The sequence below is a fragment of the Drosophila hydei genome, unplaced genomic scaffold, assembly GCF_003285905.1.
Source record: "Drosophila hydei strain 15085-1641.00,03,60 unplaced genomic scaffold, DhydRS2 tig00008121-arrow-pilon, whole genome shotgun sequence".
NCBI classification, from domain to species: domain Eukaryota; kingdom Metazoa; phylum Arthropoda; class Insecta; order Diptera; family Drosophilidae; genus Drosophila; species Drosophila hydei.
This window is the reverse complement of record NW_022045832.1, coordinates 1223368-1248737: the sequence shown is the minus strand read 5'-3', so window position 1 is coordinate 1248737 and position 25370 is coordinate 1223368. Positions and strand designations below refer to the sequence as shown.

At 42.3% G+C, this 25370-nt stretch overlaps 1 protein-coding gene across 2 annotated transcripts in view; it reads left to right on the top strand.

The window, feature by feature from the left end:
* The first annotated feature begins 257 nt into the window (after nucleotides 1–257).
* Nucleotides 258–25370, top strand: part of LOC111604229 (alpha-2Db adrenergic receptor) — a 44253-nt gene continuing 19140 nt past the window's right edge. For both annotated transcript variants that reach the window (XM_023322206.2, XM_023322205.2), the window contains exon 1: nucleotides 258–1580. In XM_023322206.2, the coding sequence (XP_023177974.2) occupies nucleotides 732–1580 (849 nt within the window). In that variant the 5' untranslated portion in view covers nucleotides 258–731. The remainder of the gene's footprint in view (nucleotides 1581–25370) is intronic.

The following is a 25370-nucleotide window of genomic DNA, read 5'->3' as shown; positions in this document are numbered from 1 at the left end:
TGACTGCTGTGGGACGAAGGCGCAGATCGATGGCATCGAGATCGAGATATCGAGAGTGGGGTTCTTGTGGCGCCCCGGCGACGGATCCCTATTGTATATAGTCAGTCTTTTTCTATAGTATACGTTTAATCTGTGTGTCTTACTTCTCTCTCTCACTCGCTCTATATGTCTCACTCTGAATCTGTATCTCTTTAAGTATGTGTATCGGTGTCGGTATATGTGTGTTTATCCAGCAGCAACAATAAGAAAAAAGTATAAATGTATTATTAAAAGTAATGTTAATAAATAATTCTATGAAAGCCGCTCGCGTGTTACGCTAACGCGACTTAAAGCAAATAAGCACATACACAAGTTTCGGTGCAAAACGGGTAAAAACATAATCGAATAATTGCAAATCGCAAAACTATGCTAGGCATTAGATAAATTATTAGATTTAATTGGGTGTTAGAACAAAATTCTGAACGTAATTGAAACGCGCGCAAACGAATGCAAAATTGCCGGCCGCATTTTCAAATTTAATTATAAAAACATAAATATATTTATTTATATAAACAAACATATATTCATACATATATATATATATATATGTATCCATGGCCAAGTGAAGCGGACAGCGCCAGCATGGGACCAATCCGACGCTAGACAAAGATAGAAACACTTGACAACAGCTACAGCAACAGCAACAGCAACAACAACAGCAACAGACACAGAAACAGAAACAGAGCAGCAACATGGACTACGCCAAAGTGGAGGCCAGCATCAATACGGGCAACATCAGCAATGATGACTTCCTGGCAGTATTCTCAAGCGGTGCCTCAATAACAACAACTACGGCAGCATCATCATCACTGACTCATGGAAATCCAGCTGGCACACTCAATCCTCCGCTGGTGACCGTCGATGAGCAGGTGCAACTGCCGAATCTGCTGGAGATGCCGCCGCCGGTGAATGATACCATCTATCTGCTGAATGGCAGCTTCTACAACAACAGCCTCCAGATGGCGGGCAGCTATTACAATCAGTCGACCGCTAATATGAGCTTCGGCCTGTTGGCCAACAGCAGCAATGGCACGGAAGTTCACTGGGATGGACGCTATCCGAGCGGCTATACGCTGACGCATATTGTGATCGCGTCGATCATTGTGACCATTCTGATGATCATTATTGTGGTGGGCAATATGCTGGTGATCATTGCGATAGCCACTGAGAAGTCGCTGAAGAATATACAGAACTGGTTCATTGCCTCGCTAGCCGTGGCTGACTTCTTTCTGGGCCTCATCATAATGCCCTTCTCGCTGGCCAATGAGCTGATGGGCTACTGGATCTTCGGCAGCTGGTGGTGTGACATACACTCGGCCATGGACGTGCTGCTCTGCACAGCCTCGATCATGAATCTGTGCCTCATCTCGCTCGATCGCTACTGGAGCATCACTAAGGCCGTTGACTATCTCAAGTCCCGTACGCCCGCCCGAGCGGCTGTCATGATCACGGCGGTGTGGATAATGTCGGCACTCATATGCATTCCGCCGCTGCTGGGCTGGAAGGTCAAGATGCCCGAGGGTCCACTGCCGAAGTGCGAGGTAAGTGGTGCACTTGTCACTGGGGAAATTGACGCCAATTGTCGGCAATTGACGGCATGCTAGACACCAATTTGCGTATTCGCAAACAATAAAGACTCTTCATGCTAAATCTACAGACAACACACATGCACACTCGCACACACACTGAGACGCTAACCTCTATTCAAATTTATTGCCTGCGACTTCAGGCTGTGGGCTTGCTGCGGCAGGCACAATTTTCGGTTCATTTTGATGCGCATTGTTATTGGACTCAATGGGCAAAAGCTGCGCCGCGCCACGTCGCGTCGCGGGGCGACCAAATCCACAAATATTTATGCATATGAGTTTTACTGTACGCAGCGTATGATGTGACCGTGTGTGTGTGTGTCTGCTTCTAATTTGATTCCCCCACCGAAGGGAGCCAGTCCCAAAAACTAGGCAATAACCCATCAAGATATGCGTGTTATCATGCGGGTCCCTGTCTCTGCCAGCCGTTGTCTCTTAGTAGCTGCTTGTGAACATTTACATTTTTGTTGCCACACACACATACACACGCGCACATTACTGTCCACATTATAAATGTGTTGCGCCCTTTTTGTAACAAGCTATCTGGAAAATTCACTAGAGAGATTCCTTCCTGGGCAGCCAGCCACAAGCCAAATTTGCCCAAGCTCAAACTGCCGCTGCTCAGTTTGGAAAATGCTTTAAATTTTGTCACAAGGTTCAGCGTGTGTGCCCGTCGGGGTAGGTCAAACACAAACACACACACAGACGCACAGCTGAGATGCAGGGCGCAGCATTCAATCAATATGTCAACGAATGATTGACTGGCAGCTTCGACAAGCGATCAACATGCAGACGCGGAGGAAAATATTAAATTTTGAAATCTAAAGCGAATTTGAGTGGAAGCAGCAACAGCTCCAGGTGCTTTAAGCCAGCTTTTTAATATATGCACACACACATCTACACTTACTCACATGCCTTACATACATCAAGATCATCTATAAATATTTATTGCATCCATAATAAATAAAGCGCATGCAAAAGTTAAACCACATCAAAAATTGCGCTGTGAGTACTCAACTTTCATGGCTCCGTTTTTATATAAATAGTAAAAATGATAATAAAGTGAAAACTTGAATCGAAAGCAAAAAGTTTTTATATAGCTTTGGCATTTCCAATTAACCTTGACGCAATAAAAACTAACTCATTTGAGTGGGCGGGCTGACATCGGTCAGTGGACGGGGAGAGGGAGCGGGTCTGTTATTTACGGGTGCATGACGCCAGGCTCCGCAGGCAAATGCGACACATTAATCAAGACTAAGTGGCCAGGATAACGTGCAGCCAACTGCTGGCCGCTAGGTCACTTGGCCAACAGTCTGCTTCGTTCTTCTCCTTATTTTTCGTCTGTTTTTCTTCTTCCTTTTTTTTGTACCAAAAATGCTTTAAATTTAAGACTCCCAGCAGAGCAGTAGAGAGAATAACTAGTGTTTCGAATAAAAACAAGGAAACTGCCACAAATTGAGATAAATAGATATTTACAAATAAACTGACCCACTTCAAAGCTCAAAAATAAATAAACAAATAGCTGTAATAATTAATGATAATAATATTTTTAATCTTAGCTTGAAGGACAGAGAAGCCAGCGACTTCACCTTGCTCTTACTTTATCTAGATTCCAAGTCCGTATTTACACGTAATCTAAATACTTTATTCACATTTAAGCAAACCTCTAAATGTGTATAATAAACCTTTATATATTTTTTTATACATTTGCATAGATGAGAACGTCACATAGTTGCTATGAGAATGTTTGCTATTTAGCATGAATATATATTTATTTTAGTGTAAGGCACAAGTATGCCCAAGGAACACTAAACCAGAGCTTCAGATTTTATCCTTAATATTGTGGATGATGTTAAACAATCTAGATATGTGGGCTACATATATGATTTGATTAGGGTGTGCAAAGCAGAGAAATTATATACAGCTATGTGCATTAAAATTGTAGTGCCATTTAATACTAAATGTTAGACAATATAATTTAGTAATAAACACAATATTTTGAGAATGATTTGAAACGAATATTAGGATCAATTTATTTTCTATCAATAATATGTTTATTGATTTCAAACATAGGAGCATGTGTACTTCAGATCTTCAGAACGAAAATGCTTAAAACTTAGTTGTTCAGCAAAATAGTATTGGCTACTAAGAAAGGAAAAGAAAATTATTCAACATTAGTTTAACTTTCTATATTATGTCTCACACATATTTTTTGGCTTAATACTGAATATATAGTTACTTAAGTTTACATATCTGTATATATTTATCTGCCAGTTGGATCTAATTTCATACCTTTTCGAAGCGAACTCTTTAAATTCATAATATTCTACTATCTACTCTTGCTTTATCGATAGCTGCTCATTCATCACATTTCTGCCCATTTCGGACTGGAAAAGCTACAAGCTACACACTCACACAGCAAAGCAATTAGCGGCATTGTCGTCGGTGTCCCTAATAAATGGCTTTTAAAAGGCGGCTTAAAACCAACCGCAAAACCAATCAGTTAACCAGCGACCCGCAGCGAACCACCAGCAACAGAATATAATTTCCAACGCCAAGCATAGTGCTGGTCCCTGAGCTCTGTGGCTGGATCATTAAAAATGCCGCCCAGCGTAAAGCCAAACAATAGCGTCGACAGAGGCTACGCCCTGCGGTCGTGGCTTTTGGGGTCGCGAATTTAAGGCTCCAACTTGCAAGCGAATCGAACAGCGCACAAGCAACATAACAATGACACACACACTCACACCCACACCGACTCACACACTCCCGGGCTGAATATTATAATTATGACACCGTGTTGACATGTTTAAAATTGTTGTGCGCTGTCGACGGCGGAGACATTCGCAGCACGTTGAACCGCAACAGCGAACGGCAGCTGGGGAGGAGGCGGCAGGCGTAAGCCACGCCCTGTCGCTGATTTGACACTCGCCTGTCGCATTTAATTAATAAAATCACATTTTCCAGAATTATGTCGATGGATTTCACTGTCAACTCGCCTCCAGCTTCAGCCTTGTTGGCCCCAGCATCCCATCCCCCAGGCGGAGCGTTCGAAATTGGTTGTTTTTGTCGTGTTTGTGTTGGGTAAACATTGCGATGGACGCGTTTAATTGGCGGCCAGCAATGGCAAGGGAGCAACTGTTGAAAGTTTTCACTCTCAAATTTGGGGCGACAGCGGCGGCGGTGCCTGATTAAAGTAAAGTTTTTGCTTTTATTCAGCATCTGCCTAATGAGGTGTTGCAATTACGCACATGTTTGTCAGTCAGTGCGTGTGGAAGTGCGTGCGTGAGTGTGACTGTGTGTGTGTGTGTGTGTGTGTGATCTGTTGTGTTATTTTTGGCCCGTTGCTGTCTAACGAAGCCCGCGGCGTTTGTGGCTCCGTAAATCAACAGCCATTGTTCGTCAGCTGGCTAATGATTTCAATTTAGCCGCGGGACAATTTGGAAACTCAAAGACAGAAAAATTGCGTTTGAGTACACAATTTAGTGCACTCCGCAAAGAGATCTCTGAATGCTCTTAAGCAGCTCATTTTCCACTTGATGGCCAGACCATTGTGGTAATCGGCACAAAAGGACTCTGATTATTGTAATCCGTTAAAGGCGGCCCTCACACAAACACTTTATTGAAATATTAATCGAATACAATATAGCATATTTGGGTAGAGCACAACCATGATGACAAAAGACGCAGCACAATGCCGAGAGCTGGCATAGGACGTCCCAAGACAGCAAAAGCAACCAGAACATGTCTGAGAACAGTTGTCGTCGGCTTTACATTTACCACAAAGTGTGGCCAAAACAACGTTGCGTATGTGTAATGTCACGATGTGCAAGCACACACACACACACACAGAATAATGACCTAAGTCATCGCCTAAGTAGCTCATTAGCGTCGGTTTCACCCAGCTCGGATACTTTAAAAAAAAAAGAAATACAACGAAGTGGAAAGTGGAAAGCAAGCCAGCCAGGACAGCCCGACTTGGCCACGGCTTGTTGGCCAAGCGGCAGCCGCAAGTTGCTTTAAGTTGACATTCAGCGGGGACCGAGCCCGAGGGCCTTGGCACAAAATATCAAAAGTGGGCACACTTTTGATATTTTCTCATTATTTTGCCCAGTACGTGTGAGTGGCAGTCCAGTGGGTGAGTGGGTGAGCGGGCGAGTGGGCGAGTGTGTTCGCAATACTGGTTAAGGTCTTTGTTACATTTCATACACTTGACTGGCTTTCCTTTAAGTCTGTCCTTGTTGTTGGTGCTACTGTACTTTCACATGCCATCAAACTGCGTTCCCAGCATGAGCTGGTGTGTGCTGGAGTGTGTGGATAGCCTTTTTTCTGTTTTTGTTATTCTAAATATTTTTCTACATTTTTCAAAGCCAAGTCTAACCGGAGAAGAAAACGCAGTAAGCTGTTAACTAATGGGCGGAGCCCCGCAGTTGTGTCTACCATAAAATACACTATGCAGCAATTTTTTTTCGGCCATTACCGACTGTGGCAGCTCTTAAGATCATAATCAACGGCATTTACTGTGCAATCGTTTCTTGGACCCACGCTCTTTGCTTGAAGTGCGCGCATTGAACTGCGTTATTACATCCTTGATTTGTTTATAACAGGAAATTGTTAAGGAATATGTAAAAAGAAAAAATGTAAGCGCACCCGCAGCAAAATCAAATAACACGCATACGCCACGTTGTCTCACTCCATGTGCGTGGCTTCCCCACCGCAGCTTAAATCGTTTGCTAATTTCCGCTTTCGCCGGCGCTTGTGGCTATAGATATGCAGCTGTCTGGCAGAAAAAGCGGAGCGTCCTGGCAAACAACTGGTGGCAAGACAACATATTTTAAATGTCCGCTCAACGCACCCCAAAAAGGCTCACTCCACACGCACACACTCACATAGACGCCCCACATACACACATTTGAGTCACATGGTTAGGCGCGCTTAATGCGTGGCATAGGCAAATATTGACATTTGGGCTTATGGAGCACGCACCACTAACTGACGCCTGCTACTTTGGTTGAGAGGAGCCATCCGCATGCTTAAATTAAATTACTGAGCAATTCTATCCGGCTGCTCTTGGCCCGTTATTGCCACTGTGTGGCATTGTTTTGCTGAGTGCCCCACGTAGCAGACGTACGTAGCGTATACAATTTGCGGTTGCTCCCTTCCCGCTGGCTTAAAGTTCATTCGCAGTTCTCTTCCCGCCGTGCGCTCTGCAGCTGTGCCATTTGGCCAATGGCTTCTTCTCGCCTATTTCCTTTTTGGCTTGTTGGGGTGTGTGCCCCGGCCAGCTTCCTCAATTTGATTAAAATAAAGCAAAGTTTTTAAGCTGGGATTAGTGTCAGAAAATTTGTTGGTATACCGCAGTCAGTCAATTGTTTGTCTTTGCGGCGCTAGGGAACCTCTAGCCGGCAATATATATAGAATATGCTTTTTAATATATCCAACAATTTCTCAAGATTCGCCAAGTTAAAGACTCTCGTTTATTGCTTATAGAATTTGCATTGCATATCCCGTGGCTGTCTGAAAAGTTTTTTATTGCATTCCATCAGCTGCTGCAGCCCCGAGGTAACGGCATTCCGACCATCCCGGCCTTATTCCCACATCCTTGAGTCATGCCTTACAGAGAAGACGCCCAGCCTTCGAGCCAGTTCATTTTACGCTGCCAGAGAGTATTTAAATATCTTACGAAATATGTAACGCATTTAATAAATACTTTCGGAGCGCAGCTAACACGCCCTAGATTGGGCGAATACTTTTGCAGTTGGGGTAGAAACTAAGCGTCTTGACTTTGATTTAATAAATTACTGAAATGTTATCAATATTTACATAACTTTTACAATTTCAATTAATACAAAACTATCTTGATTTGCATTCAGATCTGGCTTTTATATAGCTGCATTAATAAGTAACTTTAGAGCATTTCAGTTTCGTTGTTATTTTTATTTCTGATTTCCTTTTGTTTTCCTGGCTCGTGTTTGTTGTTCTGCTTATCGCGCTAGGTACTCGTGCTTGGCTCGAAACTTTACGACTGGCACAGCCAGCAAGAAATAAATGTGCACACACGCACACGCACACACACACACTTGGAATGCAACCTAATACGCGCTGATGTCATCTCATATCAAGAATAATTCCTTTGGCAAAGTTTAGCTTCATATTTTTTGCTGTCGTGGCTGTTGCCCGATTTGGCGAGCTACGCGGCGCTAAGAGTGGCTGGAAAATTCGCACGCGTATTAACTTTCACTTGGCAAGCAACATAAACAAGCTTACGACAGCAGCAGCAACAACAATTGCCTGAAAGCCCAATGAAAATTGAAACAGATTTGAAATTTATGAGTTCGCGCACTCACAGCTCGCCTTGTCTACGGGCAAGCTGAGAGTTGAGCAAAGTAAATTAAAGTTGGCAAACAAATGCGACGAAATAAAATCAAAGAAAAAACTCACAGCAGGCAAAAAAAGGCGCACACAATTAATGATCGACGATCAAATACCCTATACGCATTTAACTTTAATTTAAAACATTCTATGCCGAAACGACTTTAGTTGACTGAAAAGAGCAAACAAGAAGACTTAATACCCTAGAAATTAAAAAATAATATGTTGATTATTATTCGATCAAAGAAACTTTAAATTTAAATTGAAATGGAAATTTAATATCAACACAGTGCAATGGTTACCTTAGGCTTATTCCCTGCTTGAGCATTTGCCTAATTTAGGCTTCAATCATCTTTAACAGCAATTTTATGAATTCCAGCGAAGCCGCAAAACTCTCTGCTAATTTTCACTTTATCAATTTTAAGCCGCTTTTCAGCAACGACCACGAGCTCGCCGGTCAGCCAGTGTGTTGAGCAGTTAATTTATTGCAAAAACGCGAAAAGCTGCGTCGCTTGTTGCAAACTCGGGAAAAGTCAACTGGCGCCTAATTGGCAAAACAAGCGGAAAATCGCAATTTCATCAGCTTCCCTCTCGCTCCCGCTCTGCCTTTCACACTCTCTCTCACTCACTAACGATTTCGATTTGAATAGAGGAAAATAAAACAAATTGCCTTTACGCCTGCCATCGCATTGGTCGCATCACACTCGCCTAGCTTTGTGATTTTCCACTCGACTATGGCTTTTATGAAATCAACTTGATTTTTGTCTATCCCATATTCTCATCTCTGTCCAGGGCATCATATTTTAGTCTCTCATTTGGCGATTTGCGGCCAGCTTAGCTGCCGGCTGTGCGATCCTTAATTAAAGGTGGTTTGTTCTGCTTAATGATGGAAATAAATACCCACGCGACCCAGCACTCACTCACTCACCCACTCACTCGCATACGCAGACAATTCGACTTCATGCGCTCATAATTCCTGAACGAAATTTCCAAAAATTTTCGACATTTATGACAACATTTGCATACATGAACACCATAAATTAACCCCACCCGAGCAGCCAAGCAACCAACACCTATAAACAACGAGCGGCGGCTGCTGTTGTTGTTGTTGTTGTTGTTACTGCTGCTGCCATAACAATGTCAAAACTTAAATATTGACAATGCCATCGACATTGACGCCATCGTCGTAGCCATCGTCATCGCCATCGCCATCGCCGTCGTCAAAGCCATAGCCATCGCAGGCATTGCCGTGCGCTTTACTTTTATAGCCACGCATAATTTTCCGATATTTTCACTTGTGTCAAAGTCAGAGATTTGAAGAGAACCCTTTTGCACAACACGGCACAACATGGTGCGTCTTTTTGCTCAGCTTTTATGTGCAAATTGCGCGCAGTAAATAAAAATAAATGAGTATGAAAATTTTTACTCCTATCAGCAATATTTTTTATTTGCCAGCTCGGCATGCCGGCATTTGCCAAGCTATACCAAGCCGAACCGTTCATCCTGCCATTGCCGGCACACATGCTCCACATACCTCCAACTCTACCCCACGCTGCACCTCACACCCACGCATGCCCCAACGTAATAATCGTAATGAATGGCTTATCACGCCAGCTGGCATTGTCAACGATTTTCCATCGGTTGGCGCCTTTGTTGGTTCGATACACTGGGCTGGCGGCTGTGGGCACGTGGGTGCAGGAAACGGTTAATAAATGAATGAGTTATGCAGTCGATGGGCTTGAGTCGGCGGATCAGCGATTCTGCCAGACGTCGCGACGTCTCGCCCGATTTCACAATCAAATGAAATTTAGCCATAGAATTTAATGCGTTATTCGCCGTAAATGTTGTGCCCCATAAGACGTATATTGATTTACCCAAGCCCCCCACTAGGCCCCACCTCGCCGCACAACAGCCAACAGGCTGCAGCGAGTGTTAGATAATTGCCCAGCCGGAGTGACTCGCCTCGCACACATGAGACCCGTTCGCCATATGAAGATTTATAGCCGAGGCTGCAGCCGCTGCTGTGAAATCAAATAACCATTTCGCTTTTCATTAAATTCAACTCAAAAAGCCCGCTTAAAGCCGCTGACATCAGCCGGTCAGGCTATATGGTGTACCTTTAAGCTGGCATGGGGCTTGGGGCTTGGGGCTTGGGCCCTGGTACTTTGTCGCATAAACATAAACACCTAAAAAGCCAAAACAGAGCTGGAAGACAACATAAATTTCCTTGCCATTCCATACTCTTTCTCAAGCAATCAATCATGTCCCATTGAACTTGCAGTAGTTCAAAATTAAGTTCAATAGATCCGATTTAATCTACTAATACAATAGGTCTTCCACTCCATTTAGGAGAAACGCCTTCTGCTATTATAGGGAATCAAACACTGTCGGGATTAACTTAATTCTGTTTAATAAACAAGCCAATTTAATGAAATTCAGGAGCATGCTCTTGGGCTTAGATGAATCGGATAAGAACTCTAATAAATAATATCAACTGCACAATCAATCAATTGCAGAGAAACTTCTTAAAATTAAGAGATATTTTCTTTAAGTAAAATTGGCATCAATGAAGAAGCTAAAGAAATATAAACTTCAAGTATTTGTATATGAAAGTGTATAAAAATATATTTCTAAAAAAATTGTTATCCATAAATAAACAATAGCAGCAAAAAGCTCCCAGTGGAACCAAATAGTTGATGTACGCTCAAACGCCCCAAATGATGTCATTTTATTTTGATTACATTTATTATGTTTGTTTAATGTTATTTTGTTAAACATATTCTTTTATGATGTATTTTTTTCCAAGAGTATTAAAGGTTCTTTGTGCGCTGCCTTTCTTTGTTTTTGAGCTGTTCGCAGGCGGCATAATCCATTTTAAATAAAATTCCAAATGAACAGACACAATGAAGGCAGCCTGTGACATCCTTTGTTGCTGTTGTTGTTGGCAATGTTGATGTCGTTGTTGTTGCTGTTGTTGTTCGGGCGGCCGTTGCCTTTTTTCCGCCGGATCGGCGAGGCAAACACACTTAAAACATGAGCACGAAAAACATTTACATAAAATCGTCTTAACGCATTTGCCGCCTCATCGTCATCGTCTTCGTCTTCGTTTTTGCTTTCAACATGGCCCTGACCGAGGGACAGGAGTAGGAGTTCGAGCTGAAGCGGACGCAGCCGAGGGACTGCCTGCGCCTTTGGGCCAAATAAATTACATGAAGTGTCGTCGGGCCCGTTCTGTGGGCCATTTCATCGCAATTTAATATGCCCTTTAAAAAAAGAAGAAAAGCAAAAAGAAAAGATGAAGCAGAAGCGCGTCTGCAAGCAAAAGCTTGTGTATAGACAACAATTTTACGGGCGTGGCCATGGCCATGGCCGTGGCCGTGGCCGTGATTGGAGCGAGTCAAGTGCAGTTAAAATTTAGTTGCGATCAGCTTTTCCACTGATGGGCAACTAATTGCATTTGCAGCTGGTTAGGCACTCATTGCAGCGATAACTTTTAATTTGCATTTTATTTGAACAGCAAATCGAGCTTAATTAACACTCGAGCCGTACACGCGTGTCGCTTAATTGAATTCAAGTGAATTGCGTACATGAAATTCATTTTCTAGTTTTAATTTGTTGCCCAACGACAAAACTTTCAAATCAAATTCAACGCAATTTAACAGCTGGGCAGCTGGGCAGTTGTGCTCGCTTGTGCTTTGTTTTAAATTCTCTTGAGAAATCAAAAAATTAGAAAACTTCCAAAATTAAATGGACAAGGGAGTGTCGAGACTGAAAGGAAAAACGAGACCCATTTAACGTGACGCTCATCGAGTGAGCAGAAGCGAAAAATTTCATTTGGCACATGAGCTCAGCTTCTGAAAAGCAAACAGATTTGTGCAGCTTCTTCAACTCTTTCATAGCTGGTAATTATGTAAAAGTTTGTGTACCCTGTAAGCATATGAAATGTGCTAAAAGGGTATGACAGTTTTGAAGCGAACTTAAAGAGCACACAAGCTGAGTAATGAAAATTATTAAAATTTAATATAAAAATATTAAATTTACTTTAGCAAGTTCCAAATGATTTTAAGAAACAGAAAAAATGAGATATGTGCCAAGCAACTAAGCGGGTATACAGGGTATTTCCATACTCACTAACTAGTTTGTTTTCACAGTCGCGCACTTTTTATGATGCTGGGTCAGTCCCCAAGGGTCAATTTTAATTACGCTCATTCAGAGCACACAACGAAATGCCAAATAAAATAAAATAAAGCGAAAAATGTATAAAAGTGAAAAAAAATGAAAAGCAAAGCAAAGCAAAGCGCTTAAAGTTTTTGACAGGCGGCAACGAAGTGAAAATTGCTGCCGCATAATTGAAAGCGTTGCCGAGCTGAAAGCCAGGCTTAAAAAATTGGGTTCTTTGCTTGGTATTTGGGCGCATAATTAAAAATACATTGACATTTAATGGCACGTCGTGTTATAAATATTCAATTTATTGTTTTCTTGTTTTTCTGTTTTGTTGTTGGTTTATTCGCTCTTCATTCCTTATAGCCTGTTCGGCTGAAAGTCATTTTGAAATTCCGCTAGCATATTTGGCCGTTGGGTAAGCCTTTGACGCGGCAGCTCACCTTTTTTGCCAACTCGCCACGCGCTGCATACTTTGCGGCGTTTTGCAAATACTGCGATGCCATTGGCAGCCAACGCGGCGCATACTTAAGGATTCATTTGCGAAATTCCTTTTTTTATTTTGCATGCCAATGCCCTCCGACTCGGATGGGCTCAAGCTTCGACACGCTGCTATCCACGCTCCCACTGCGCCAGCCCCTACATTCATCAATCACCATAATTGAAGTGCTTCAGCGCATATATTGCGCATACGACCCATCGTGCCTGCTAAGTGACTCATTTCAACAAAGGGAAGAGCGAACTGCAATCTACACTTGAATGGTGTCATAAAAGCCGACTTCCCGTTGCTTTTCATTACAGCTATACTCAAATGCGTTAGTCCCCCTTAAATTTCCAACTTTTATATAGATATATATATATATACATATTTTTTTTAGCTTTATCTTCAAATTATAACTACGACAGTCATTGTCGCTCATCATTGTTGCCTGAGTCCTGCCACATACATAAATTCTTGGCGCCCGGAAGTGACTCAGGGTCTCTTTAAAGATTCCTCAGACATTGCCAACTGCATTAAAGCAGCTGTCACGCTGCCGACTTTTTAACATGTTGCCAAAAATGTCGCAAGACAAAGTTGAGTGCGAGATAAATTCATCTACGCTTGGCGCTGAAGTAAAATCCTTTTATTCTGGGACAATAAGTGGCCCGCACTGTCTACGCAATTTTTATTTCATTTTGGCTTTATGAAATTAGTAACGGCCGGGCCTGGCCTGGGCTGGCCTGGCTTTGGTTGTTATTGTAGCTACGCTTTAAGAAATTCCGTTCTAGCCGGAATATTTTGCCAGGGAAAGGGACAGGCTGGCGTAAATGTTAAGATATGATTTGATATTATGGCCAGGCACGCCCCAAAGACAAATGGACGGAAATGGTTCAGACCAGGCAGCTGCCATGTAGCTTTGGCATTTGTTATCCTTTTTATGAATTTGAGCATGCAATGGAAATGCTCGCATTGTAACCCACATAACAACAATAATAAAAGCCCAACCTCACTGACTTAGATGCCCCAAATTAAGTGTTGAACGTCATTGGAATTTTGATTGCAAATACTCGAAGCGAAAAATCCGATCCGATGTGCAGCTGGGAGCAGTACAAAGATAAAATCAATTTAAGCCCCGCAATATCATATGCAGGACATGAAAAGGATACGCAATGCCTCACGGTCAAGACGGTGATAAGAAACGAGCTTATGCCCAGGATATTCTGCATCTAAATGTCGACTAATTTGGCAGCCACGTGTTTTTCATCTGTTAAATCATAAAAGCCCTTGAGAAAGTAACGGTAAGTGGCCACAAATGGCAGCTGGCTTACAATACTTGTGCTCAAGAGTACAAAAGAAGAGGCAAAACTAACTGCAGCTTGGCATGGAAATGAAACAGCTACAGCTTTAGTTTAAGTGGTTGCCGTGAAAGACAGCTTCGGCCAAGTCAGGCCGAGTATGGGGGCAAAACACGAAAAGCAGCCACAGGAAAATCGCTGTGAAAATAAAGTCAGCCTGGCGCCGGGCAGACAACGATAGACGTGTGTAAGCACAGATGCTGCCCTGCTGGCCCTTTCCAGAGCTAAAAGAGCTGCTCTCCCTTTCCCTGACATTTGGCTCCTCGGTCCATGTGTTGCGATTGTTGTGTGACCGCATTGCCCGGCGTATGCTGCACGTCAAGCTCAGTTGCTGATCATAAACTAACAAGCAGACATACACACACACACACACACACACACACACACACGCACACAAAACACATATACGTAAGAGAAGCAAACAGCATTGCATAAGCCTTCACACGTTGCCACCCATTTTCGCTCTAGCACTCATCCAAGCCCAAGACACTACAAATCATTTGCTGCCCCGTACCCGTAGACCCATCTTTACGATTGTCCTGCATTGACTTCGTACTTTTTCCATATGTGCTTAACTATTCTCTAGAAAGGAGGTGAACACGCTTACAGCTCTTACGATGTATTTTTATGAAGCAGAACAAAATTTGCGTAAAATTTAAAATTCACTTGGCTTAAGATATATTCAAATATCTTTCTGCAGCTAGCCCACCTCTTTTGCTTACAGGGTATTTCATGGTCACTCATTTTGTTTCTTTTCTGTTTGCTACTTTTGTCATTGTTTCCATTGTTGTTGCTGCTTGCGTTGTTATGTTTGCGGTTACACTTTGCGTGCTGCGCCTCGGTCTCCTCCATGCAGTCCCTAACCATCCTCCTACACTCTCACTCTCTCTCTCTCTCTCTCTGGTGGCACTCCTGTTTCGGTCCCAGGCTGTGCTGGTGTCCATATCCCCCCATTCTGCCATTTTTTCTGCCTTTTGCAAGCGTCGCGCTGCGGTTGGCATCGCCGTGTCTATTGTGCTAATAGGCAGCACTATCGTATTTTAACAGCTTTTATTTACACATGTGTGTGTGTGCCTGTGTGTGTATACAGACGCATGCACACAAATATGTGGCACAAGCATTTCACTTGTTTATCATGGGTTTTTTTGTTGCTACAGTTGTCGAATATGTATACTCTGTAGCTAAGAGTTCATATAAAAAATTTCAAATTTATCCAAATATTTTGCTTGCTTTTATATACTATCATACAGTGTAAGCCCAGAGCTTATAAATTTAGGTATCGACAAGAGTTTGACAACACTAGCACTGACAATATTGCAGGAGAATTCTGTTAGACTTCATATCCTTTCGACAAAAGTATTTCCATTTGCTGATTGTTTCATAAGGCATGCGTTTCGGCATTGGCTACACAGCCCCGGGCAGCCTTCTTGGTCAAGTAGTCCATTAAAATGGGGAAGCATAAGTTCTCATTTCTGATTCAGTTGTTAGCGGCAGCTGAGACCGTCTGAGCTCAGCTGGGCTCAGTCATCCAGTTGTCAGCTTTAACAAGCTGCATAATGTGTGTGTGTGGCTCCACGTGCCGCCCGTCATCAGCATGATTGGCATTTTCAAGTAACGGTATTTTACAGCTACCTGTCCTTTGTTGAAACATTTTCTTTATTTCTCATTTTGTTTTTTTTTTTGCACATCAATAAAAATACCAAAATGACAGCTTTTATAATTGGCGATAAAATGCCAACAACGAGGGACGACGGCTGACGTCATCTAAGTGGAAGCTGTCCGTCCACGTGTTTGCCAGCTGCGCTGCTGACAATAACATGCAACACATAAAGGTGCTGTAGGAGCAGCAGTAGCAGCAGCAGCAGCAGCAACTGCTGCAGCTTTAAGTAGGCACCATTCACTGACCAATTTGCCAAATTGCCAGATGAAAGACTCGAGCACTAAAGGAAATGCTTCCACATAAATCGAGCTTCAACTCTTACTTTCCCCATGTACAGTCAATAAAAATGTTAACGCACAACTGCCCGCCAGATGATCAATGTGGCAGGCAAATCAGTGAGAAGCATTTGAGGCCTGGCGCTTAGATAGGCCGCGCTCAAGTTTCCGTCTGATATGGCACACATTTTTGTGTTCATATACATTGATGCGGATGTTGCAAGTAACTGAACTTCCCGTTGGGCGCCAGTTAACTGTAATAAACACTAAAAGGCAGCAACTCGAGGAAACTGCACATTTAACGTGCCGCGCCAGCGCCATTTCACTGACAAATGTGGCCGGCACACAGAGCGTCCAGGAAATGGCTAGGAAATTAAAACAAATATAAAATTCCAGCAACTAGGCGGCCAGCATCCCCAACGGCAACAACAGCAACAACAACGACGATAAGGAGAGAAACGACAACAAGGAGCTGTGGACTTGCCAAGCCAAATGAAAATAAATATAGCACAAAACTTTTGCTTGCCGCAAGCCAAGCAACTCAGTGAAGTCCACCGCGGGGCATTTAAATGTGGCAGAGCAGCACTTAAGTAGCAAGCGGGCAAGCGGCAGGCAGCAGCCAAATGCGTCTCTTTGCCCCAGTTGGTTGCCATAAAAGTCAACAACTTTCGCTGCCGCATCGCTGATAAAGGGCACCCAAGCAAGTCCCCAATCCAGAATTTTGTTCGATTGAGTTACGCGTAATCGTTTCGAGTGCTTAAAAATTAAATTAAAAATTTATTTACTTTAAAAATGGCAGCGTCTATGGCGTATTCAGCTTATCAATGTTAGACGCACAACACACGCCCACGTCCATGCCCACGCCCCCCTGCAGCCAGCTGCGATGTGCTGTGCTGCCAAAGACCATAATAAAACCGCAGAGTGATAAGAAATCGATTTGTCACCAGGACGTGAGACTCAATTGGCGCTTAAGCAAACAAAAGCCAACGCAAACGCAGTCATGAGGGCATAAATCACGCGCTCACATACCAATACACAGATAAGCACACAGACACACACGCACACACACTCACGCACTCACATACACACTGCGAAGGGTGCAGCCTCTCTATAGCTGTGTCAGTTTATACAAAGGTGATTGTACTCTGTCTGTGCGTCTGTGTGTCTGTGTATGTGTGTGTGAGTGTGTGACACATTTAAGTTTATTACAGTTACTCCCGCGAGTTGTTTTGAATGAAATCCCCTACAAAATACTCCATGCTTTTATATAAAATGTGCGCCACTGAGATTCGGATTTACTTGTAATCATAGAGAAAGACGCAGGCACAGACACTTACACAGAGAGAGAGAGAGAGAGAGAGAGAGAGAGAGCGCTGCGAGTTAGTGAGGCGAGCCTGAAGAAATTGAAACAAATTTTTGAGTCATGCCTTAAAGTGAGCCTAGTTAAGCCGCAGGCGAGCGTCAAGCAGGTATATTCCCCTAAAGGAAGCCGAAGATAAAGGCAAGCATCAAATGACATTGTTTAAACGAACGCGATAATGAAGTTGCAGGTGCTTGTATTGATTTATTTTCGATTTACAAGTTAATCCCCCGCCCGCCAGTGAAATATAATTTCCATGTGTTTATTTCTACAAAATTTGCTGCTGCGATTGAGCGACTCCTTTCGCTTGTGACAGACTGTTTTGCTTCACGTGACTACACTTCGTGTGTCACAAGCTCCCATTGGAATAGTAACGCTGTCTGTCAGTCAGTCAGGCCGGCAACTGCGCTGTTTCGAATAAGTTGACGCCAAATAATCTTGGTAGCACAGCAAACGAGGCTCCTTCAATATTCACTCAACCCCAACTCCCAATGTTCCCACGAGAACAGGCTGGCTGGCTTCTATGTTGGGCTGCCGATTTTCGCTTTATATGCGCTAGACGTGGGTATTTTAAGAAAACATAAAACAATCAACAAATTTGACAATATTTTTCAATTTTCCTTCGAATTTTAATACCCATGAATTTTCGCATAAGACTTATAGTATAAATATACTATATACATTTTAATTGTTGTATATATTAAGTATTTTGTAAAACAATTGTTGAGCTTCGCTTTTATTTAATGTATAGTTTATGTCAATTTAGGCAAGATAAAACCAAATGTTTTTACTAACCTTAGACAGTCAATTATAACGTAGTACTGATCAGTAATTATTATTTATAAAATTAATATTCATAATTTATAATAATTAATTAACATGAATAGAGAGCGAGCTTACGAGCTACAGCCTTTATTTTTTAAGTTTTTTTATAATTATTTTTATTTTTATTATTTTTATGTTACTTGAATATTAATAATTTTATTAAGCAATTTTTTATATTTTTATGCAATTAATTATTTCATCAGATATCACATTTAATTTAAAGAGTTGAAACAAGTGTTTTTTCTAGCATTTATGTTAGCAGTGTCTTGAAAATGCTAAAAGAATAAAGTTCTTTTTCATGTGATATACTTCATGTAATATACTTCTTATAGTATTTAGGCTAAATTGTATATATATAATACTATAATAGTATATATATAAATATCATTTTAATCAAACACACAAAACTAGCATAACATATTTACAGGGTATTTGAATGTGTGTTCATTGTATTCGTCGGGTCTTTGCCTGGCTGTGTAGCGATTTTTATTGGGTTGCGCTCTGTTCGCTGTTCGTCTTCTGGCGCTTGGTCTTGTTCCTGTTCAGGTTGCTGTTGCTCTTTCAGGTCTCGAAGGTAATGTTTTTTGCTTTAGCTGCTGCACGTGAAATATTTTCGACAGCCACAAAGTAAACAAGCTCACACATTAGCTTTCGCTTGCTTTATGTTATTAGTGTGTGTGTGAGTGTGTTTTTGTGTGAGCGTGTGCAGGGGTATTCGCACACACTCTCAATTTAAACGCTTCATTTCACTTTATTTCGACTGCGATTTCAATTTAAATTCCATGAATTTTCCCTTGCGCTTCGGCGTCTTTTTATTCAACTTCGCTTTGGCTTTTGCTTCTGCTTTCGCTTTGGCTTAAGAAATTCTCATAAGATTGAATGGATTTTGTTGATTTTAATTTTTAATTTGGGATTTGCGGTCTGCCCATTTATTCGCTTTGCGACTGCAGCTCCAGCAATTGCTTCAATGTTTGCCAAACTTTCGCTTTAATAAGAAATGCAACAATAAAATTGCTGCTGCGGTCAGTCACCATTGCGCTTTAAATTGTATCAGCCCTTCTTTTCGTTCTTTTGCCTTCTGCTCAGATCACCCTTTGAAATTGGGTAAGGGACAATGTGAAGGGAAGCCATTTGACGAGAATCTTTTAATTAACTTTTGTTTACCCAGGGGCTAAAAAACTTTTTATTTACATTGACTACGCTTCAATGGAGTCTGAAAGTGTTCAGCACTTGCCGTGCTGCAAAAAACCTTCTATACCACGCGCAATGTGTGGCCAGCAAGTGGCACAGCAATGTAGGCAACGCTTTCTATGCGCCACAGCCAAATCCAAAGCCAAACTGCGTAGAGAACATTAAAATAGATTGCTGTTTGCTTTCAATTTACTAGCGCCCCCATCGCAGCGCCATCGCGGGCTCCATCTAAATCTCAATAGGAATCGCAAAGCCTTTTGTCGCTTGAACGCAACATAGCATGTAAATATTTGCCCTTTGGCTATGAGCATTTTCTGGCCAACAGCTACTCGGCTGCCCAAACGGATGCGGATGATGGCTCAGTTATGTGGCTGGCCATATATTAGCATGCTGCTGTCAAATAACTTCAACTTTCGGCTACCATAAATTCCCTTGGCAAAAAATGAAAACCCGTAGATGAGCTAACCCAAGCAGATTGTTTTGTATGAACTATGCAAATGTCAGCTAGTGGAATTTCAGTGACTTTTACCGCTTGGCAAAAAGTTTGATATAAGCTGTGGTCTCAGCTCCGTAATTGCAACTTTTGTGCAAGGAATCTCTTTCATTAGCCTAATGCCCAAATGGAATTTACAGCGCTCTGCCGAGTTGTGTCATACTAGCGTTGCGGTTTAGCTTATAAGGTCAGGTCCAGGTCAGGCAAAGGTGGCTGCTCTAATGCACTGGCCCGTCGTTCAACCGCTTGCATCTGCATCTGCATATCTCTCTATTAGATTGCCAGTAGCCAACCCAGCTGGCGTATTAGTGGTTGCCAATGTTACAGGCAACGCGAGAAGACGGAAATTCGCAGCAGGACGAGCAGCAGAACACTTCGATGGAGACAACAAAGTAGCTTGATGTTGGCGCAAGGCGACAAGTGGGCAGCAGGAGGGTGCGACCGAGACATGACCATAACTAGCTTTCGGTCTGCGTTTAGCGTGGAAGGCGAGTGACAAGGCGAGGAAAATGCCACCGCTGCTGCTGATGGCACACAGTGCAGTTGCGGCAATTGCGGCGGACAGCGACAACAGCAACATGCCCAACATCCTCGACATAGATAAACAAGCGTCTGCTGCTGCCGCATATAACCGCACATATCGCTCATAAACACCGCCATAAAACTAACGCAAACAAACAGCCAAACAAATATGTGATAAAGACTGCAACAACTAAATATAAGTCGCCAAGTAGCGCCACGACCACACCCATTTTCCAGTATAATGGCCCCATCAGAAGTGGGACTAAGTAAAAACTTTGGGCGCGGACAGCTATCAAAATGCCATATAAAACTGTCACTAAAAACTTATCTGAAATTAGTGCAACGTTTTATTTATGTACTTGTCGCTTATTGCGATATATATATATATATATATATATATATATATATAAATCTATATGTAGTAGTAAAATACAAACTCGACACATTACAGCTCGATTAAGTAGCTGAGCCCTACGGCAGCGTGGCGTATGTGTAACGTGATTTGTATTACGCATACGTAAAACTGGCAACATTTGGCCATAGTTTTAAATAGCGCTTAATCTCTTAAATATATAAACATTTTGGCCTCGTGGATGTTCATTCTAGACAGAATAAAAGAGGCTCCCAAGACGATTGTTTAACAAACAGCATCTTTTAGCGTATGCACAGACGCCTCCCAGGCGCAGCCGCCGCAAAATACGCACATGAGGCACACGAGTCCTCTAAATTTATAAATAAAATATTTATTTTAAATATTTCTGCAAGTAAAATTCTATATGAAATTCGATAAAGCACAAGATTACTTGGAAGTCTTTCCTCCAGAGAACTTGGCAGTCTGTGCATTTTAGCCTACAAAGCTTTTGCTTTAGACTAATTGTTAACGCTTCCGCTAATTAAACGCTGCAGTATGAGAAAATAAAGCAGAATAAATAAGAGATAAAGAAAGCTGAGAGCAGCTAAAAGTAAAGGAAACAAGCAGATTATTGTTGCATTTGTTGCAGTCTCTGTGCTCTGCCATTTGTGTGTGGATAAATGCTTAGCATCGTTTAAGAAACAACAACACCAAGTGAATACAGCAAAAGAAGTATACGAGAAGTATAAACAAACTGAGCGGCAGCCGGCCCAGAGTCTTACAGCATCCGCAATGATGAGCAATGTGGAAGAGCGAGCAACTGTAACAAGCGCTGGCAGCGTTTACCCAGCATTTGGCTTGTCTTCTTTCTGGATGGCCAAAAGAAAGAAGATAAACCCTTTTGCCAAACAGCCGCACTGCCCAACACACAATGCACAGGCACGCAGCGCAGGATGCAAGCTTTATTTGCCTCAAACAGAGCGCAGCGCATTTGTTGTTGCCGCTTTTGCTTATTGTTGCTCTCAGGAAAGTAGGCTACGTCGTCGACATCGTCCTCGACAACCTCGGGCCATCTTCTGTTCAAATTAAACTGAAATTCTTGTCCGCTGTGTTGTCTGGCCGCACAGCTCCCAAGATGCCGTTGGCCTCGAACAATGTTATGAACCAAAGTGGCATCACTTTTTCTAGCACACTCCGATCGACCCAAGCCAAGCTCCCTCGCCCACAGCTGGTATGCCGTTGAACGTTGTAATTAAAGTTTAAGGATTGTGCAAAGTTGAGAATCAAGCGCGAGGTGCGAGAGGTGCGAGAGAGCAGCAACAACGTTGAGCAAATGCCTGGAACAAAGCGCACACATACTACAACATAGAACAGAGCACGACCAGAGCTATATATTATAATCGATAGCTCTTTAACTTCTGCACACAATTGTGACACTGATGGGTTAAGCTTGCGCTTAATGGCCGTCTAAGTTGACACAGGCCAACGGTTAACGGAAACTGAAAGAAAAACTCGATGGCCAAGGCCATATCCATAGCCGATGGCAGGGCCGCCGCCATTACCACGAGCCAACCAACTGGCTACAGTATGAGTATAAGGAGTATAAGGCAGGAAAAGTTTTTTTGTTGATTTATTAAATTAATTGCTGCCACATGCAGCTGCCCCACAGCGCGCGGCAACGAGTTTAGCGTTTATTTGTGTTTAATTTAATTTATACGGAATGCCGCAAAACTTTTTTATGACAACACATTCATGCGAGTTCATGCCATTACGCCGCATGCTACTATCAGTGGAATTTTAGCCTGTGGCATTTAGCAAACAAGCTACTCCGAAAGCCGCACTCGAAAGCATATATATGGAATATATATAAATATTTTGAAAAGTTGCCAATTTGGCAGGAATTATACCTTTTAGCGCATATAAAACCTGAATTTAAAAAACTATTTAGTTACATTCATGTATACAGAATGGAAGCATAGAAAGTGAAGTGGCAGATCTCATAGAACGAGCTGGTATGTCGATCTAGGCATGTCCGACTGTCCCTCCATCTATACGTCCGTCGTATCTCGCAAGCCACAACAGCTAGCAATGTATGCCCTACGCAGTACGCAGTGTTTATCAATTTATTATTTTGTATTATTATGAGTTGACCTTTACGCTAAAATGTATAAAAACATCTAATTTACTGAGGACGTGCCTTTAACGAAGGCACAGATTGTATATACTTTAGTGTTTGGATAAACCAGAAAAACATAGTTCGATAACTAGCGACTTCTGCTTAGGCAAAACACACATCTGGATGCAATCACTATGCCCAGAAAATTTCTTTCAGCACAACAATTAATTTTCCTTAATATAACAAATACTTAAGTCTGCAGACCGATCGCAGTCACTGCGTAAACTGTGCAGTAAGCATTTTGTATGTGACAGAAGCCAAGATTGATTGGAGAGTTCAGGGTGTCTTCTAGTTGGAAAGTTCCCCGACTAGAGTACTCTGTCTTGTCTCTCTTTTGCTTATTCAATATTTATCTTTCTTAAATTATTTTTTTTTTTTGTTTTATTTATTTTTTTTGTCAGAAATATTTCTTAATATAGCCAGAATTGCACAGAATTTTATAATTTTCTTTTTGCCGAGCTTATATAATCTCGTCTGTTTTTAAGACAATCAAACGTCATGTATATATAGAATAGTGTATAATGGAAGCACTGGTTCCCCATAAAACTGTGATGACTTTTCTGTTATAAAGGATTGCATTCATTTTTTATACGAATACAAAAATATCATTTGAATTTTGTAGCAGTTGGCAGCAAAACATATGTATTTTAACATTCGGTTCTTAGCAAATGTACAAGAGTTTTTTATAGACGCGGCATTTCCCCCTCCCAGGAGGGGGAATACAATGCAATAAATTACCTCTACTTGAAGTATATTAAGTGTTTGACATGTATACGCCCAGTATACACTCGCAGAAGTTTCCTTTAGTATTTCCAAATACGTAGTTAAAGTACAATTAACCGGTTGGTGTAAGGTGGTGCCTCAAATTTAAATAATTAATTTGATTTCTTGCTGGAAACTTTGCTTATTTCCACATAAATAGTTCGAACTTCTATTTCTGTCCAAGCCGGAAATTGGGTACAGGTTATAATGCTACAGAAAACATGATTTATACGAACGATGCACACAGTGAACACCCCGAGAGTGAGTCCAGAAATGGAGGAAAATGAATTGCCGCGATACGTGTTGCTGTTCCACACAATTTCCGGAGGGACGGAGACTCCCATATATCCTGCTGCTGTGCCCACCTCATCACTCAGGGCACCTCATCACACAGCTCAGGGCGGCAGCCCGGCGGCGACTTGACATCCAATCGTTTCGCACACTTTTGCAATTGATTTAGCATCGCTGCCAAGCCAACAAAAATAAAGGGATGAGGGGCGAGAGGACTCGCCACTGATTCGCTTGGCACTCCTTAAAGCATGCGATTTGTTGCGTTGGCCAACTTGGGGCATTTAATGGCGTTACAATTTGCCTTTGTTATTGTTGCCGTTCGACTCGTGTGTCTGCTGCTGTTGCTGTGGCTGCTGCTGCTCAAGAAAAATGATGCCACTGAGCCCCATGGTGCAAAATGCTCATTTATTCCACCTTTGGGCAAGGATGGGCAAGAAGTGGAGCTGTTAAGGTATAACAGCAAAAGGGAGCGGCGCTAACCTCTTGAATATGTTGCACGTTTAACGTTCGCTTCAGAATTTATTGCTGGGCGGCTGCGCGGTTGACAGTAGAACCCATAAAAACTCTTACTCTGAGTATGCCAGCTTGTTGTTCCGGGCTGCCATCGTGCTGAAGGGCCACAGGGCGCCGGAGGTGGACCGTGAGCCTTGGGGCGTGGGCTCGGGGTTGCCCGTTTATTGCATTTACAGTTACTTAATTCTTTTACATGAACTTGCCACATAAAACAATAATAATTGCACACCTTTGCACACAGCTTTCTCACACCAACGATCAACCATGCCTCTCCCTCCTGCTCTCTCTTGTTGCAGGTACGTGTTGAAAGTGTGTCAATTGTGCGAGCCAGGTAGGAAAAGCGCTTTGATTGCCGGCAACTTTTTGTAAATTCCTTTAAACTTTCCAAAACTGCTGCCATTACGCCACAGCAGCATTTTTAGGGCATGGCTCAGCCCTCGATTGGTGTTGGTGTTGCTGTTGTTGCTGCCGCTCCTGCTGCTGTCGTTTCGTTACGGCGCGTTGATTGTATTATGAGTGACGTGCACCGCAAAAAAAGCTTTTAAGTCATTAATTTCATTTGGAAAAGCATACTCAAAGGATTTTAAAGTGCACAAATTTTAATTCAAAGCCCAGCCAGGTCTCGCATTTACTGCATTTACAGGCATTTACGTGTCATTAAGTCGATTCACAAACTAAATATGGAAACATCTAGTTATATGCTCATATGCTATAAAAATGTCATTCATTAAACGAAATGAACTTGCGCATGATGCGTGAAAATGTCAGCTGAAAATAAATCTACTGCTAACTAAGATTTATGCCAGAACAGCACGGAATACATACAAAATATATGTGGATATATCTGGGCTGGGACTGAGAAAAATACCAAAAGCCAGCTTTGAAAAGCAGCCAGATAAACCACAAGAAAAGGCACATTTTCTCTCCGAATATATATGTGTGAGTGTGCGAGTGTGTGC